The sequence below is a fragment of the Gorilla gorilla genome, chromosome 10, assembly GCF_029281585.2.
Source record: "Gorilla gorilla gorilla isolate KB3781 chromosome 10, NHGRI_mGorGor1-v2.1_pri, whole genome shotgun sequence".
In the NCBI taxonomy this organism is placed as follows: Eukaryota; Metazoa; Chordata; class Mammalia; order Primates; family Hominidae; genus Gorilla; species Gorilla gorilla.
This window is the reverse complement of record NC_073234.2, coordinates 17,458,274-17,476,541: the sequence shown is the minus strand read 5'-3', so window position 1 is coordinate 17,476,541 and position 18,268 is coordinate 17,458,274. Positions and strand designations below refer to the sequence as shown.

At 57.8% G+C, this 18,268-nt stretch overlaps 2 protein-coding genes across 3 annotated transcripts in view; one reads left to right on the top strand and one right to left on the bottom strand.

The window, feature by feature from the left end:
* Window positions 1-18,268, top strand: part of CACNA2D4 (calcium voltage-gated channel auxiliary subunit alpha2delta 4) — a 126,237-nt gene that overhangs the window by 80,918 nt on the left and 27,051 nt on the right. The gene's annotated exons all lie outside the window — the stretch shown is intronic.
* LRTM2 (leucine rich repeats and transmembrane domains 2) lies at window positions 560-17,047 on the bottom strand. Of its 2 annotated transcripts, none has more exons than XM_019038899.4 (5): window positions 16,477-17,047; window positions 9,726-9,913; window positions 9,105-9,244; window positions 5,792-6,382; window positions 560-3,047 (listed from the first exon to the last, which is right to left on the bottom strand). In XM_019038899.4, the coding sequence occupies exons 3-5, from the start codon at window positions 9,169-9,171 to the stop codon at window positions 2,593-2,595; spliced, it is 1,113 nt and encodes a 370-aa protein (XP_018894444.1). In that variant the 5' UTR covers window positions 9,172-9,244; window positions 9,726-9,913; window positions 16,477-17,047; the 3' UTR covers window positions 560-2,592. The 2 variants fall into 2 exon arrangements, with proteins under 2 accessions (XP_018894444.1, XP_004052546.1); XM_004052498.5 differs by having other exon boundaries at window positions 9,726-9,910.

Sequence of the window (18,268 nt, the reverse complement as noted above, 5' to 3'; positions counted from 1 at the left end):
TCCTGGCCAGCAGCCCCGCCAGCATCCAGTGAGGCTGAAAGAACCCAGTCAGCCGAGGCCCCTCCAACTGCCCTCCCCTCCCACTGTGCGGCAGCATCCTCTGGGCAAACAGTGCCTTCTCGCCACACGAGCCCATCTGTCCTGGCTGCCAGGGCCGATTCATGTCAAGCCTGGGTGGATGAGCAGCACCCACAGGGCACGGGCCACGGCGGGCTCCCCAGCTCACCTTCGCACCACAACCTCGGTGCCGCCCAGAGAAGCTGCCCTGAGGCTCAGGAACCTGCCTGTCAAGCCAGGGTGGATGTACCATCCTGGCTCTGCCAGGCCACGAGCTCACTGCCCCCAGCCACAGGGCCTCGCTGTGATCCAGGACTCGGCCTCCGCCCTCTCCCAGCGGTGCCCCAGCCCTGGCCCTGGGTGGGAGGCACCGTCTGTCATCAGAGCTCTACGCATCAGGATCATGACCACCGGTGCTTTGTCCAGCCTCCTGGGGAGGTGGGGGGCAGGAAGCAACTCTCCTGGCACCCAGGTCCCCTTCCCACCCAATGAAACCAGGAAGTACGTAGGAAAATACAGTCTTTATTGGTCTTCTGAAACAACAAACCAGAAATATAATTTTGCCTTTAAAAATCTTCTGTCTCAGGCTAAAGATACCACCATTGACAATGCCCTCCCCTCCCCCCAGTCCCTTTAGAAAATCCCCAGATCTGGTACCAGCCCGCACGCCAAAAGAAGGAAGACTGTGGCCACGGCCGGGGCCGCCTGGGGTCCCAGTAAGCAGCCCATGCCAGGCGTCCTCTGTCCACCTGCCAGGACTGACCTCCTCAAAGGCATTCCTCCAGGCCCCCAGCCCACCTCACCCACCCACTGCCGCATGAGCAGGGAGGGTCGGAGTGGGGCACAGGAGCTAGGCCTGCCAACTCCCTCTGCTCAGACCCTTGGCTTCAGGGTTCTTGCTGGCCTCTTCCTGAGCCCCCATCGAGATTCCATCCCAGAGCCAGGGACGAGCCTGATGCCTCCTGAGCCTGTGAGCATGACACCTAGGTACCCACCATCTTCACACTCTGAGGAGGGGCAGAGCTAGGGAGGGGGACAGATAACCTGGAAAACTTGCACTGCCTTGGCAGCAGTTGGCTCTGTCCCAGACAGGCTCCCCACCCACTCTCTGGTTTGGCCCCCGCCTGGGTGCTCTAGGGAGCCACACTGAGCAGACAAAGCCCGGGAACAGAGGCCCCATCCTGGGAGCCTCTGGGCAGCATGTGGCCACCCGCTCCTGCTCCTGGGCTCTGTCTTCGATAAGCTGGCAGGCAATGAGCCTCAGGGGAGCCACCGTGTTCTCTGCCTGCCACCTGCTTTCCCCAGAGGGTGCCACCAATGGCAAAGCACCACCAAGTCCCAGCCCTGAAGTCACAGGCCAGGAGTACTGAAGATGGAGGGTGAGAGGCACAGAGTCACGGTGCCAGGCTGCAGGCTGTGGAGGAATCAGTGGGGGCCCCACAGGGCCTGGTGCTGTGAGGTGCGTGGGCAGGACCGAGGCACCACCAGTGGTGTGTGGCTGGGTCCTCAGGAGGCCGCCATGCACACATGCAGCCGCTCCAGGCCCCTGGGTGGTGTCCCGGGAAAGCCCAGCAGGAGAGGTGTGAGAGGGTTGCCATGGTGACAGGAGGGCTCCTCCAGTGGCACCATTTTGGCCCACTTTAGAGGATCTCAAAGGATCCTGGTGTTACTGGTTGAGTTCCTTCCTGCTGTTGACTTGAGAAGATTGCAGTGAGCACGCGAGAGGCTCTGTGGTCTCAGGGAGACCCCTGGGGAAGAGCATGTCTCTGCTGTTCGAGCGCTCATAGCCTCGGTCTCCGTGTGACCGTGTCAGTGTGTGTGTGTGTGTGTGTGTGTGTATTCTTTCAATCCATGTGACCGCACTGGTGATGCGATGGGTGTGTGAGTGAATTAGCGAATCCAGGAGCATGTGGTCAGTGTGGCCTATAGCAGATCCAGGGGCATGATGGCGTCGGCCAGGGGTGTATGGTGTTTCTGAGTGCTGGGTCCAGATGGCAGGGCTGGTGTGTTTGCACATTGGTACCAACAGTTGTAGAGCTGGACCAGCTTTCACACTGCAGGGGTGTTCAGAACGTCTTTCTGGCTCAGGAGAGAGTCTCAGAAATCTACCTTCATCTCTCAGATCCCTCCCTCCCCGTCCCCTCAATGCAGGTGAGGTGGGACCAGCAAGGTAGGAAGAGTCACCAGCTATGGCCACCCCAGGGCAGGAAGGGCGACAGGGGAATGCCCAGTCCGGAAGCCTCCTCTTGCACACACCTCCTTGCTTTGCTGTGGCCAGAGCTTAGGGAGATCCCCCACATGTTCCAAAGATTTACTGGCCCAGACAGGAGCATCAGCAGGAGCCCCCAGCACGGTGGCTTTCAGGGAGTCTCGAAAGTGCAGGGAGAGAACCCGGCGTGACTTGTCTGCTGGAGGGCGGGGAGGAGGGTGGACTCGGGGAGGCAGTGGCCGGCGCCGGGTCAAGATGGGGGCTGTGGCTGAGCAACGCCGTGTGCTCTCCCCACCCTTCCTACCTGGCCGGGTGGGGGTGGGCGCTCAGGCCACAGAAGAGATCTGCTTCTGGTCCTCGTGCTCGCCCTCGGGGTCCCCCATCAGGGGCTGGCGCTTTTTGAGCTCCCGGTGGTACTTGGCCATGAGGGAGGCGTAGATGCAGCCGTAGGCAGCGGCCACCACCATCATGATGCAGACGACGCCGCACACGGCCCCTGCGATGATCACCGTGCCCATGGCTCGCCTCACGCTCGCCGGCCGGTGCCTCTGCTTCTGTGGGCAGGCTGTGCTGGGCTCTGGCTGCGGCTCAGCCCCGGGCTTGGGCTTAGCAGGCTCTGGACTGGCCTTGGTGCAGGGTGGCCCAGGAATATCCAGCCCAGCTGAGCTATTCTCGTCCTCCAGCTGGGAGCAGTAGTTGAACATCTCCATGGGGACCATCCGCATGTCCTTCCCCCTCAGCTCCTTGGGCAGGGTGCAGGCAAGCTGGTCCAAGCGTCCCCCTACATGCAGAAGAGAAAAAGAGGGGCTGACCAGGCATCTAGAACTCGCACTCCCTCTCCCCATCCCCAGCTCCCCAAAACGGAAGCCCCAGAAGGTAGTTTTTATCAGCAATGTAGTCAATCCTGGAATCACCATCTATAGAAGAGGAAGCGGAGGAGGGAAAACAGCATTGATTGAGCCAAGTCCACAGTGAGTTACGTATATCGTGCCATTTCATCCTCGCAGAAGCCATGTGAAATGGATATTGTCTTTATTCCCATTTTATAGAGAAGCACGCAGCCACTTCCATCCAGCCTGTCCTCTCCCGGGCCAAACGGACCCACAGAGTAAGGCAGTGCTAACATGGGGAGGTTCCCAGGAAAGGGCTGTCATTAGAGAGCTGAGCGTCCCTGCCACACTCTCTGCCCCCGAATCTGCCTGCTCATCACCTGTCTGTGAGCCCAGGATACCGTTCTCAACACAGCATCTTATCCTTCTAGGGTTCTTACCTCTCACTCAAAGGACAGCAGTCAAAACCCACTGCCCCTGCCGCTGCCCCTCCACGCAAGACCTTTTGGTTGCCTAAGAATGGGCAGCTCCCTTCCTGGCATAGAGAGGAAAAGAGTTGGGCAGGAATGTTCTCCTTCTCCTCCTTAGGAGCAATCCAAGGGCCCCATCGGTGCCCCAACCACAGCCCTGTGAGTACAAAGGCATCTGGAGGGGGAATCCTGGAGGCACACGAGGCCAAGGAGAGGAGGCTGGTGTTGATGAGGAGGTGTTGGTACCTGGGCGCACGGGCTCGCCAGGATGTCTTCATGATGATGGTGGAGGCTGGCTCGGACAGAGGGAGACACAGATGCAGGACAGGGGTGGGGTGAGAGAGAGGGTGGCTGAGGACAATGATCTGTCTAGACATCCCCTAGGAAGTGAAAGTTGGATTCTGGCCCTCTTTCAGCTTCCAGTGAAATCTGGATGCAGGCACTAGACCCCCTGCTGAAAAGATGCGGGCTGCAGCCACTCCGTCACTGGCAGCTCCCTCTGCAGCCCATCTGCCGCAAGTCTCCTCATATAATAGGCATCAATCTTTCCCTGGGATGCCGATGGAAATATTCCAGGATTTTGTTTTTAAGAAATGCAATGTTGAAAGCAACTCTGCTATTGAAAAAGTCTGAAAAATGCACATTCTCATGGCATGCATTTTTGTGCTGGGAATTCAGTTCCCGGCGACCACAGGAGAGGAGGGTCTGAAGACACCCGGCCTAGTTCCCCTGTGCGGCTGACACCTGGGTGGCCTGCAGCAAACCTCACATCCCAGGAACATGTATCAGTGCTGCCTGGGGACGCAAAGCTGGGTGCTGACAGGGATGCAGCCTCATTTCCCTGCTAGGAAGACCCAAGGTTGAATCCTGGCTGTGTCATCTTGTGAAAATTATTTAATTTATTTAATTACTTATGAATTTTAGTTTTCTTAGCTGTAAAATAAGAAGGTCTATCTCAATTAGCTGCTGTAAGGTTTAAAACCATGTACATGAAAAGACATCGGTAAACTGGAAACTATATAAGTAGTAATCATTATTTCCCCGCTCATGAAAATAGGGGAAATTATCATAGTGACTAACATTTTGTGGCACTTTATAGTTTGTAAAACATTTTTAATTAACTAACACAGGAGAATTTCATGGAAATAATTGAAATTGTGGCTGGAGATGAAATGAAAGTAGTAAGACTTTAACAAAAAGCATTGGCATTATTTTCACCATTTAAATGTTGATTAATTAGCCCAGCAAACATTCATTGAGCATCTTCGTTGTGCCAAATGGTGTTTCAAGTCCACTTAGTATTTGATTATTACCAGGAAGTGAACAGATAAATGGACGTTTTATTGAGGACTCACTTTGTGCTGGGCACCTCTCAAGCCACGTTCCGTGCATTGCCACATTTAATTCTCACAATGACCCTACGAAATAGATATTGTTTCCTTCCCACTTTACAGACAAGGCCCTGCCACAGCGAAAGGGTAACCAGCTTTCTCAAGATCACACAGCTGGCAGGTGGCAGAGCCGAAATTCAGACGCAGACCTGGCCCTCCTCACCACCGTCTTGCACACCCTCCTCTCCCATGTCATGTGATCATGTCATAGGTCATTACAGCACTTTCCCATATTAAAGAAAAGGGGAAGGGAAGAAAGTAAAGCCTAACCCATTTGACTTCTTCTTAAAGTTTGGATAATAAAACTTGGGAGAGGAAGTTGGCACTGTCACCAAAAGGAAGATTTGGTTTTACTGAGGATTCATTCTATTCCCCTCTCATGTAAGGGGAGATGTTTAAGAGATGGCTGTATTCTTCAGAAGAAGAGCTGTTTTTCTCCCTCCTTCTACCACACTGGGGAAGCCCACAGGCAAACCTGGTGGGATACAAAGCCCAGGTGTCTTTACTGCCCTTATGTAACCTAAGAAAGGGAGATCCAGTTCAGTGAGTCCTAGGAGAAAGTGGGGAGCTGGCTGGGGGAGGGGATGCACAGCAGGGAGGGGAGGGTGGGCGTGGAGGGAGCAGCACCAGCCTCTCTCCCATTGGTAGGAAGGGTGATGGCTCATGTGAGGGGAGGCTTGTGACTTTTCTAGCCGAGCTGGCACAGAGGCAGGGTCGCCCCCTTCTTTCCCCTGGCCTGCTCTCTGAGTCAGCACCCAGCCACCAGGAGGAAAGTGTGGGGCCAGAGGTGATCGTCCCAATCCCTCGGGCCCCAGCAGGGCCGGCTGCGCTCACCTCGGTAGGAGAACCACTCCATCCAGTGTTTGAACTCACGCAGGTTACAGTCACACTCCCAGGGGTTATCCCCGACCTGCAGCAGCTGCAGGTTTGCTAGGGGTTCAAATGTCAGCCGGTCCAGATTCTGCAGACGGTTGGAGCGAAGCGAGAGGGAGCGCAGAGCCAGGAGCCCGTCGAAAAGGCCAGGGGGCAACTGGGCCAGGCCGTTGATGGACAGGTCCAGGTGGCGGAGCAGCGGCGAGCGCCGCAGCAGGTCCCTGTCCAGGGTCCTGATGCTGTTATTGCGCAGCTGAAGCTCAGTCAGATTCGTCAGGTCCCCGAAAATGGAGCGGGGCAGCCGGTCCAGGAAGTTGTTGGACAGGTCCAACCGCTGCAGGCTGGAGAGGTTGGCGAAAGCCCAGCTTGGCAGGGCACTCAGCTTATTGTTCAAGAGCAAGAGGGTTCGGGTGGCTGCGGGCACGTCTGGGGGCACCGTGGTGAGGCCTAGGCCACTGCAGTCCACCTCCAGGCTGCGGCTGTCACACTTGCAGGAGAAAGGGCAGGTGGGGAGGGCCTCCACAGCATACAGGGCGATCCAGCAGGTGATCCCTTGGTGGGAGGGACAGACGGGGGAAAGAAAGCAATAGGACGGGTCACCACCTCCTGCTTCTCTTCCCTCCTTTCTAGCTCGTAACAGGCTCTTGGCTTTATCTCCTTTGGCACAAGCCACAATCAATGCATAAACATTTATTAACCACATAAAAGCATAATTAACAAATCCAAAGCCACTTCCATATTAATGGACATCACACAGTGTCTGCAGGGCGCCCTGCCTTGCCACACATCTGGCAGAGAAATCACTTGAGTGGAGAATGACCCTGCAGACTCAGCCAGAGCCCAGAGACAAGCCATGCTGGTGCAGTGATAGGAAGCTCACAGGGCCTCCCACAGTCATCTCCCGGGGAGCTTGGGTCCCACTGACACCATGGATGTTGACACAAGAAAGGAGATAAGGTTGTCAGAGAAACCTGCTCCTATGCCCTCTCCCAGTGTCACTGCTGGGACAGAGTTTCTCTTTCCCAGGGAAAAGGCCAGGCTGCTGGCTCCCTACCCTCTGTGGCCCACCCCAACTCTGGAGCTGTGTATGGAAAGGCGAGAGCACAAAACAGCACTCCTAGCCCTGTCCTTCACGGCGTCCCAAGTGCCGTTATGTTTCCATGAATCCCACACCCATGATGACGCCAGCAGCTTGGCATGAGGATTTAGACCCCAGGCTGTGCACCTAGGGTCCCACTGTGGGAGTGACAGGCTAAGATGTACAAACCCACTTCAACATTGACAAGTCATGGGGCCCAGGACACATTCCACTTTAACACCCACCCTAAAGCCATCTAGGCTCTCAGCCTGGGCTTCTGTTCCTAGGGGCTACAGGGCAGCATTCCTGCACAATGGCCCGATTAACAGAATTCCTTTCCTGGTCCCATCTTTTGCCCAAGAGCCTTCTGCGTAGCGAGCATGGGGTCCTGTCTGTAGGGCTGGGAGAAGTAACCCTCAGGGAACAATCACATCAGAGCAGTGCCTTCCATTGTGCAGCAGCCCTTTCCAATAGTGGCCTCAAAAACCCCTAAGTGTCCTCCTGAGTAGCAGAGAAGCCTGCTCATCGTGAAAGAGAACTGGGAAGAATTCAAAATAGTTCAGCCCCACCAGGTCAGCCCAGCCAAGGTCAGTTCCACCCAGCCTAGAGAAAAGACCCCAGCCAGAGAACTGATGGAGAAGTTCAGACCCAGCTCACAGCCCATCGGCCCACCCCGACATGGGACCTGGGACCTGGCTGTCCCAGGTCGGGGTGGGCCGATGGGCTGAGAGCTGGGTCTGAACAGCCTTGAGTCTTGTCCAGTAGGGGTCTGGGTGTCTGCTGTCCCAAAGGGTGGAGCTTGAAGGAATAGGATGAGACTCTCCCCTTCCCTGCCTGGAGGATCGATGACAGCTGAGAGCTGACACGTGGCTAGATCTGGCCCAGGCCTCCCTGCAGCCTAACAGCGAGCCTCACGTTCTTGGTGAGAAGTGAGCACAGGCACAGCCATGGAAGCCACCGGAGACCCTTTTTCTGGCCATCTTGGGTTACCTCATGTCTCCGCTCACCCTCTCACCCCTCTGAGCCCGTCTGCTACCAGATCAGCCAGCCCCATACCACCACCCCAAGCCATTTGAAAATCAGCATTCTTCAGACTTGACTTTCCCCAGGAAATAAAATCCAACCCATTCAGCTCCCTCTCAAAACGATCTGCATCACCAGAAGCCGCTCGCCCCTCCCAGAGAAGGGCCTGACAGCAGGCCAAGAGAGCCGCTGCGGAAGAGCGACTCCCTGCCCCCGCCCCCACCTCCCTGGAGACCAGGGTGGCATAAAAGCTCCAGTGACAAGAAAACATAAGCCCGTATTGCGAGGTGTTGAGTGATTCTAGAATGAGGTTGAAAGGAGATCTGAGTCACTCAGGGGCCAGCCTCTCTCACATGGTGAATAATTCAGGCTGCCCGTGTTGGGTGCTGGATCAGAGCGGGAAGTCAGGCGGAATGCTGTCCCGTGGGACCGTTTCCTCCCTGCCGCCATGTGGCCCTGGGCAGACCAGCCCTTGCTGACCTGGTCCCTCTGCCACATATAAAGAGAATTCTCAGGGCTCCTTTCACCCTGACAGCTGCCAAGTGTTGCCTTCATTCACGCTTCCTCCCCTTTTTGGTAAATGGACGGCTCAGTCTGCCTATATGCAGGAGGGGTTGGACCCACTCCCCAAAGTCTCTTCCAGCGCCCCATCCCACGAGCCCACTAGGTCCTCTACTGAGAGTTGGGAAAGCGGAGGCATAAGGAGCATAAGAGACATCTCCAAGCTGACCCAGCTCCTGGCCGAGGCCAGCCAAGGGGGCAGTTCCCCACGGGAGCAAAAGGGCTCGCCGCAGTCTGTGACACAGGCCAACAAGCTCAGGCACCAGTGAGGCTGTTTAAGACTCAGCAGGCCTGCATTCCAGCAGAGCTCTTCTCTTATTGGGGACCCCAGCAAGCTCACAGAGACTTACCTGGGGGAGGTAGAACAACTGTCGTGGCCTCCAGCTCCAGGTCTAACCACTCAGCACTCAGCGGTGACTCTGACTGGCAGGGATGCTGTCACCGTGAGCGTGACCCTGGCTTCCCAGAACATAGCCTCGGGTACCTCAGGAAGATCTGGCGTAGGCCTCCCTGCAGCCTGAGTGTGGCTAAGGTCCCATATGGCACTACCTACAGTCACCTTGACCCCCCCTCCCCACCCACACCCTCCTCCGGGGCCAGGGGTGTACTCACAGGAGACCTGCCTCCACTGCAGGGCGAGCCTGCCCCTCTGCTCAGGGCTGCTGCCCGGCGCCAGCATGGTGAGGCCCACGGCTCTCCGGGCCCTGTCGCTCTGGGGAGAGAGGAGCCCCTGGGTGCGCCGCCTGTCAGTCCTGAGGGAGGGAGGAGCACTGAGCACAGGCAGGCGCGGGAGCCCCGTTCCAGCCCAAGGGTTAGGGAGAGGGCCCGGGTGTCTCTTTACACTCCTCATGCCCTCTCCTGTTCCTCTCAGTTATGATTCCCTGGGTGGGGGAAGAAGAGGAGCCAGGAAGCCTTCAACCCCCTGGGGTGGGGGCGGGGCAGGCTTCGGCTTTGCAGGAGCCCGAGGGTCAGGCACAGTGCTGCAAAGCTGGGGGTGCACCCATGTGCCCACCCAGCCTCAGCTGCCTTCTTGTTGCCTCCCGAGTATGTTGATCACTCAAATGTTTTCATGGCAACCTGGTCTCCCATCTGGGCATTCCTTGAGTTATGGGTGGAGAAACTGAGGTCATCTCTCCAAGGTGAGCAGAGTGAGGTCACAGGCCACAACTGTCACCTGTCCCTGGAGGGTCCCCTCACCTGGGTCCCAGTTTCTCCAGCCCCGCCACAGCTCACCATGGCCCGAGGGAGGCAGGGGCCAGGCCCTCGGCAGCTGCAGCCGCGTAGGGTGTGAGCCACTGGATGGCCTGCTGCTTCCCCCTGCACCACCGACGCCCACGCAGAGGTGAATAGCAGCACTCTGTCTTCCGCCAGCTGGGCTATAATAAGACTCATCAGCTCAGGGGTTCATGCTGCGGCAGCTGCTAGGAAGAGACAGGGACACAAGGAGAGGTGAGAACGCAGAGTAGGGGCGCTGAGGCGGCCAGGGTGCAGGAGCAGGCTTTCTTCGGGAGGGACAAGGGGGCACTTACCCTTTCTAGGGTCTGCCCCCCAGTGTCTCCCAACTGGGACACAGGCTGTGTGCTGGGGTCTCCACTTCCTTCCAGATGGGAGGCCCAGGCTGCCAGCCCATCAGAGAGGGGGACAGGGGACTGGCATGTGTTTACCTGCTGCAGCTGGCAAGGGCGGGGATGGGCAGGGAGGGAGGGAGGATGCCCGCACCCCTCTCTGCCCTCCACGGGCTCCCTGCGTCAGCCCACTGCTCCAGGCGGCTCCCAGTCTCTGACCTTCCTTGGTTGCCAGATTTGTCCCTGGGTAATTCCTGGTTGCAGCCTCCCTCTCCCTGCCCCCATGGGCCTATGTAATTCTGGGAGCCCAGGAGACAATATCAGAGTGAAAAAGACAGGCCCAGAGGTGGATGGAGCTGCCGAGAAGCTTCAGTGCTGAGCCCAGAATCTTGGCCTGTCTGTGCAGGTTTCCCCTCGGGCATTAGGGTCCTGCTGCAAACCCTGTTGCCCCCATCTTCTCCCCTCTGGTCCCCTCGGCCCCTCCCTCCTTGGGTGCTCCTCAGGCGGCCACAGCAGTGCTCAGTTAGAACAGGACAGTCGGCTCTGCCCCCGGCAAGGGCAGCCTGCTGAGGAGCGGAGTGCTGCCCTCTCGGCTGTCTTTCCTCCCCTTCCCCCACGCAGCGAGGGTGCCAGTCTGCCGAAGGCCCTGCAGGCATTGGCAGAGGGGTCACAAGACTGGGCACAGATGTGGGATTGCAGGCAGCCCAGGTGCCCATGCAGCCTTCAGGTGGACCCACGTCCCTGGCATGAGGGGTGGAGGAGCCCCTGAGCGTGGTGCTGTCATGGTTCTCTAACCACTGTCTCAAGGCCAGGCTCCAGTGGGCTCTTGGTGCCAGTTGGCAGGGGTGGGGGCTCTGGGTTCAAATCTCTGGTCCGTTCTTTAAACAAACTGCTTAAACCCTCTGGGCCTTAGCTTCTTTATGTCTAGAAATGGTGACCGCAATACCTGCTTGGTGGAATTTCTATGAGGATCAATCTAGTGAAGGGAAGAGAGTTGACACACCCAGTGCTCATCACCATGGAAATTCAGGCAGAGGCTCCTGCTCCTAGCTTGGACTTGAGCCCAGTACAGGCGTGAGGGAGCAGCAGTTCCTCCCTCCAAAGGAGAGGGGTGTCAGCAGCAGGTCTATTGTGACGGCTTTCTTTCCTGATCCCACCAACCTCCCCTGTGAGGTTGTTTCTCATTCCTGAGCATCCCAGGCCTGTGGAGTCTATGTATTTCTGCCCCACACCTACGGCCCTCACAGGCCTGCCTTCAAACAGCGGCGTCCACGCTGTCTGTCCCTCGAGCCCTGACCTTCAGCACAATCTCTCTCACTCAATCAACAATGTCCATATCGAGAGCTCACAGTCCACGGCCACCCAAGGCATAGAGATGTTGATCACTTGTCCAAGGTCACACGGTAAGTCCGGGACTGGATTGCAGGTTTCAGAGCCAGGCTGCTCATCACTCCCTGGCGACTGTCACCCAGCAGTGGCCCTTTCAGGGAGATACTTCTGTGTGCACAGAGCAGGGCACACACACAGGCCTCCCAGACCTGTGCTTGGAGCTCTGTACACAGCACGTGATGCAAACACACACCCACAGAGAGCTGCGCAGCTAGGTATGTGCTAACATACATGTGCCCACATGCTTGCACACATGCACACACACGCCTTGCTGGCAGCACTCCAGCACTTCTCAAATGCCAGCACTCAGGCAGCTGAGTGAGATGCCTCTAAGTTCCCAAATGCCCCCAACAGACAGATGTGTAAGCCGCCTCCAGCCTGCAACTAAGGTCTGGAGAGAACCCCTGCAGGGCAGTCCCTAACCCATAAGACACCTCCTCTGCTCAGGGCCCATGTTGAGGCTGGATTCCCCATCCAGGTGTCTGCTCCCACTCCTTCTGGCTTGCTGCAGGCAGATAGGTAGTGGAGAAGCCCTCCCACCCAAGCTCAGGCCAGTTTCCATCTAAGGCTTCTGCCTCCCCTGGATAGGCTCCTCTTTTGCATCCCACCTCACCCTTTCCCGTCCCTCAGTGTCTCCCACACTGTGAGCCCAGGGGTTGACAGCAAACAGGCTGGTGAAGGCGGCCTCTTGTGCAGGTCTGGAGGTCCCATCTTCAGCCTCGAACGGGATGTCACCTGCACAAGTCCGGCAAGTCCCCACAATGCAGACCCACAGGTGTTGTCTTGCAAGGTGGCAGGACACTGTTGATCCTGGTATTGTTTAGAGAAATGTGATGAAAACAAGGCCCCCAGGTCCATGCGGATATGCCCTGTGCTCTCTTAGCAGCTAATCCTGCCTCCCTGGGTCCCTTGGGCTTCCTCCTGGACACCAGGGCCTTCCCGCGAGCAGGAAAAACAGCGCAGCTTGCAGGGACACCAGTCATATGTGTGTGGCACCACAGAAGGACTCCTAGAGAGAGATGGGGCTGCAGCCAGCACTCCCTAGTTCCTTAGCCTCTGCCTACCAACACGCCTCCATCCAAAGGACCCTTCCCACCCCCAGAAGAGTGGAGCCTCCTTAAGGAAAGGGGGTGACCTACATTGGGAAGCTTGGAGAGCAGCTGCCGCAACAGACACTGACAGCTGCTGAAATGAATTCACAGTCTGGGAGGGAAGGCCCTACCCAGGGTGCAGCATGGGGGACAGCGAGATCTCCTGTCTGCAAGTCCCATGGCCTCATCCACTCTGGATGCTGGGCCTGCTCCTAACCCAGTCCTAGAGACAGGGAGGCCAAAGATAAGGGGCTAGGCCTCCACGGAGTCCCTGGCCTCCCTTCCAGAGAGAGCTAGGATTGGAGAATGGGGCTGAAGAGCTCAAAGCAGTCAAATGAGGAACTCTGGAGGGCCAGAAACATGGGGCTTTGAGTGTAGCCCATTGCAACTCAAAGTGTGGTCCATGGACCAGCGGCATTGGTCTAGCTTGGGAGCCTTGTAGGAAGGTAGTCTCAGGGCCCACTCAGAATGACTAAGTCAGAATCTGCATTTTAACAAGATCCCCAGGCGATTTGCATGCATAGTTGAGTTTGATACGACTAGGCCGGGCACCTCTCAGCAGGGCAAACGGCCACCGAGGAGACCATGCTGGCCTGTCCCTGAGCCTCCAGGACCCACTGAGAAGCTAACTGGGACCTGGGGAGAAAAAAATTACCACAGTCACAAACCTGTGTAGTTTTCTTAATCCTTGTAACAACTCTCTGAGGTTAGTGTTCTTGTTACTATCATTTTGCAGATGGGGGAAACTGAGGCACCAGAAATGAAATAACTCACCTAAAGTTAGGCAAATGGAATCATATCTGAACCCGAGCTCTCTGGCTCCTAACTCAGTTGTCTGTCTGCTTACACGTGGGGGTTACTTGTACAGGAAAGGCAGAGGTAGGAAAGGAAGATGCCGCCTTTCCTCTGAACGGTCCTCTGCAGTGTCCACGGCATTGCCTGATCCACTCCCGCTGGAGCTGAGAAGGCAGCTGTTTTTGTCCCCATTGCCCTGATGAAGGAACAGGCTTTGTGACTTGCTGGACTGAGATGCAAGCAAGTCAGGTTCTCCTCTTCCCAGCCTCTCTTCTTGAAGTCCTGGGAGGCCAAGATCTTACGGAGGGTGGGGGGCTTTCTAGAAACCTTTCTGGCTGGGGGTTGTGTGCTGAGGTGAGGGGAGTAGGCCGGAGCTCTGTTCTGGGGGAGCCAAGGCTGGGGAGGCCATGGGGGAGCAGGAGGCCCCAGTAGGAGCAGGGGGTTCCACGTGCGGAGCTGAGTGGGCTGTAGCCACCCCAGGAGACTGGGAGTGGGAGCTACCTCCCTGCTAGCACCCCACTCGGCCCCCTCGGAGCACGGAACAGCCGCACGCACTCACTCACTGCAGAGAGCTAGGTTGGGACGGCAGGAGCCTGGACCGCTCCATGCACCTGCCCCTTCCATTTCTCCTCAGATGGAGGTTAATTAATCTAGTCTCAGACTCTAGCTAGAAACCTCCAGCACACTCACCACAGACCTGGTGTCCACACCCTTCCTCTCAGGCTTCTGCGCATGTCTATCCCTCCACATCAAGCATCCAAGACACACAGCCAGATAATGCCCATCGGGCCTCCACCTCTGAATTCCTGACTCCTGGGCCATCACGCTAGCCCTAGGATGCGCCGACTCCCCTGGCATCTCCCCTTGGTCAAGGGTCCACACCCCTCAGCATGGAAGAATCACAGAACTCAGGGGTAAAGGGGGCATTTGCAGCCTACTCTGCCGCCCCCTTCACTCTGCAGAGGGCCAGAGAGAGGCAGAGCCACAACTGGGCCCACACCTTGGGCCTGCAGGGGCCGTGCCCTTCCACCAACCCCAGGAAGGCTGAGAGGGAGCCCGGAGAGTGGCCAGCCAGAGTCCCGGGCCAAAGACAGCCCGAGATTCCATGTGGCCAGGATGCAGGGGAGGCTGCCACGGCCGTCTAGGTTGGGCTCCCCCTACCGCTGACTGTCTGGGCACCCAGGCCCTCTAGGACACCTGCCCATCACCCCCATCACACACACTGCCCAGGCAGCAAGGAACCAGGTTTTAAAAATCTCTATATTTGTACTTGGAACAGCCACATACCCTCCTGGTTCATTTTAAAACACATGCCCCATCCTCACCCCCAGCCTCCTGCACCCCCGTTTCCTTGTCAAATATTCTCAATCTCAAACAGACCCTCTGGGAAGCAGAACAGAGAAGCCTCCTGAGTGGCCCCTCATGGGAGCTGCTCCCTGACATGAAGGAGGCTAAGGTGTCCACTGGGCCCTGGGGCCGGGCTCAGGGTGGTGGCCCTGGGGCCGGGCTCAGGGTGGTGTTCCCGGGCAGGGCACAGGAGGCTTGGCTGGGGGAAAAAGGAGGAAGACCAGAGGGGCAGACAGCCTCTATGCTGGTTCCTTTCTCCTCTGCCCACCCCCAGAACTCCCAGACACCCCCAACCATCACATACATGCCATCCCCTCCTCCTTCCTACACTGCCCACTGAGGCCATAGCAGCCCAGAGGCGGCCCCTGGGCTCTGGTGCCTGGGAAACGGGAGCAGAGTTTGCTCCTCGTGGGCCCAGACAAGCTTCTGTCAAACCCCAAAGACACCAGATCGGCTGCTTAAGCAGCCTCTCTCCTTCCCCCTCCCCGAGGGCCTGGCTTTCCTGGTCTCCCTCTTTTGGCAGTGCTGAGACTTTCTTTCTGCCGGTGGGGAGGTGGGGGTGGGAAGAGCTGGGCTCTTCTTGGCAGCTCGGAAGCTGCTGTCGGGTTTCCCTACCAGCTGGACTTCCCCCGCCTCAGCTCCACGTGCTCGGCTCCCTCCCCGCCCCCACCTGAGGCAGTTATCTAAGCTGCAGGGGTGTCATCTGAGTCACAAAGAGGCACTGCCCAAGTAGCCCTGACAGCCGGGTGCCAACACCCCCCAGAAATGTGGACAGCTTGGGGGTGGGGGAGAGACAGGGTCGCCAACTGGAACCCAGCCCCAGACCTGCGGGGAGGTGCAGGAATGTGAACTTCCGACTCTTGGTCAGGCTGCTTCTCTCTCCAGCACTGTCCAAATGAGCCTGAGGGATTGACAGCAACTGTCCCGCTCTACTCACGGTGTCCATGCCCCCTGCCTGGGTCAAGAAGCCAGGCCCCGCTGTGTACCCCCCACCCAAGCTCAGTGTCCAACCCCCACTAAGGCTCCCTGACCCATTTGCAGATGGACGGCTGGGTGCACAGCTGCGGGACACCCCAGCAGGTTCTCGCGAGCCTGGTTCCCCTGTCTTGCCCTTGGGCTAGCAGGGAAGGGCTGCGATACTCCTCTCTCCTGCCCACTCCCAGCCTCACCCTCACCAGGGAGGCTTCATGCACAGCTGAGTGGACCCATGCTCATCTGGGGGAGGGTTCCTCCACACCCTTGTCCAAGGACAGCCACCTGCAGGCAAGCTATAGGGAGGCCCAGGCCCTGGGTCTGTGCCCATGCCTCTGACATCCAGGACCTCCACCCTGCCACCCTCCACCCCAAGCCTTCCTCTGACCTGGCCCTGTCCCCAGCACCTGGCTGCCATCCCAACCGCTTCCCATGACCCCCGAGTTTCTTGGGGCTGTCTGTGCAGAGCCGGGCACAACGACAGCACAAGGCTCTTGGCTGCTTCTCCCATGCTGCAGGGACCGGTTTCTATGCCACCCAGGACTGTCATCTGGCGCCAGCGCTGCCCTCCTCCCCACTTCCCAGCAGAATCCACAGCTCTTGTCCCCAGCACTGTGGGCTCAGAGTTCCCAGTGTCGTGCACCTTTGGGATGCTCAGGTGCCTGAGCCCGAGCAGCTTCTTCGGCCCCAGCAATTGCCTGCAGGTAGGAAGCAACTGCAGCTATTCCTGCAGGGCAGAGATGGCCGGTCCCCACTTCCCATGCCCCGACCACCCCCTGTCCCCACCAACCCTCCATTCCTTCCTACCAGCCACTCGGTACTCACCCGTCTTTACTCTGACCGCAAATGCCTTCAATCAGGTGGCTCTCAACCCTCCAGTAAGACCCTCCTGGGATTCCTATAGAAATCCAGACACTACCGGCAGGCAGAGCGCAGTGGGCACTGGTGCCAGAGTCTCCACTCAGCGGGAGCAGCGGCTGGCACGCAGCACACAGCACCAGGAGGTGGACTGCTTGTGGCAGACGGGGGACGGGGCTGCTGGGTCAGTCACAAACTGAGAAGGAAAGAGAGGGACGGAGGGAGAGAGAGAGGAGAGAGGGAAGAAAGGGGCGAGGGAGGAGAGCGCACGCGTGTGCGAGCAGCGAGCCAGAGTGGAGCGGGGAGTGACAGCTGGGGTGCATCTGTGATGACAGCGGCAGCAGCACACACAGGCGCACACCAGAGGCGCCACGGCCGCGAGGGCAGCGCTCACCCTGGCCACGCTCACATTTCAGTGGAAAAAGGCGCCTGTGGATGAATCGCTGCCGACCACAGGGAGGAGGAAAGTGGTTTCACCACCACCTCCATCTTCCATCCTGCGCCTCCAGGCTCTCCCTCACCCCCCGGCTGCACCTGTCTTCTGTGCCTCTCTCCTCTCTTCCCCTCCATCTGGGGAAAGAGGGACAGGCGCAGACACAGAGCAAGCGGCTGACTTTTGTTCCGATGGAGGCCCCCCTGGGAAGCTGGTCTTTCTCCTGTTTTAGAGACATGCAAGGCAGAGTCTCCCATCCTGCCTGAGAGAAGGAAAAACCGAACCCTTCTCTCAGTCATACAAAAGAAGGGTACACAGGCATGTCCATGTGCCAGATGGCCCTACAGGAAAGGGCCCTGAGCCCCCAAGAAGCCAGGGATCACATGGTCATGCAGAGGTCACTGAGCCTCAGGGTCTCACCACCCGACGCCAGGACTACTTAGGGAAGCAGAATGCCAGAGTTGGCAGGCTGGGAGTTTGGGCACAGGGCAGCCTGCAGCAGCAGCCTGCAGACCGTTCTCAGTGCCAGGGACGAGCTTGGCTTCTCAGGGCTCCTTGCTCCTATCTGTGATGGGTCAGGCATGCGAAGGGAAGAGACTGCCATTCAAGAACTTGGAGGCCTCTTTCTTAACCAATCAGGACAAAGCAAGTCAGAAAAATTGATATCCTAAGAGATGGGAAGTGGCTGATCTGAAGGCCAAGTGAGTCAGGGACCAAGCTAGAGGGGAGCCAGGGCCCCACCAGCCTGGAGCACGAACCCTAAATCCCCGTTCCTTTGCGTCCACTGCCTGTAGACAGATGAAGCACCGTGCTAGCGATGTATCACCGTGTCCTATGTCCCTCTTCCATTTTGCCTGCTTTGCTGGGGGATTCACAGCCAGGACTGGGGTGGGGGTAGAAGAACCCCCTGGACTCAGGATGCCCCTAGAAGGATGCTCCTGCACACTCCCTTCTGTCCGTTCTGCCAGGTCCCCGGGCAGCACAAGGCTTGAGCTGCAGTGTCTTTTACCTCTGGGGAATCCCGCCTCTGACCTCTCATGCTGGTGCCTCCCACACATCCCACTGTCAAGCAAAAGAGGCTCCCACCTCCCCATAAACATACTTCCTGCTTCTCCATCTCCATGAAAGCGTGTTCTTCCCTGGGCCTGAAATGCTCTCCTGCCCATGGGTGGCTTCCCCCTTCCTTAATCGCCCCCTGCAAGGTGACGTTTCCCCGGAACACCACAGGACTGGCCCTGCTCCTCCTCCGATCTCTGGCATTCTCTTTGGGCCACCCTCATGTTGTGCAGGAGCTTTCTGTGGTCTGCTTCATCTCCTTTCCTACAC

What these genes read in the sequence shown, in the direction of transcription:
- LRTM2 (XM_019038899.4), bottom strand. Translation starts at nt 9,171, where the DNA reads ATGCTGGCGCCGGGCAGCAGCCCTGAGCAGAGGGGCAGGCTCGCCCTG. An exon ending in GCAGTGGAGGCAGGTCTCCT is followed by an intron (nt 6,383 to 9,104) that starts GTGAGTACACCC and finishes CCTCCCACCAAG; the next exon opens with GGATCACCTGCTGGATCGCC. An exon ending in GGAGTGGTTCTCCTACCGAG is followed by an intron (nt 3,048 to 5,791) that starts GTGAGCGCAGCC and finishes TTCTGCATGTAG; the next exon opens with GGGGACGCTTGGACCAGCTT.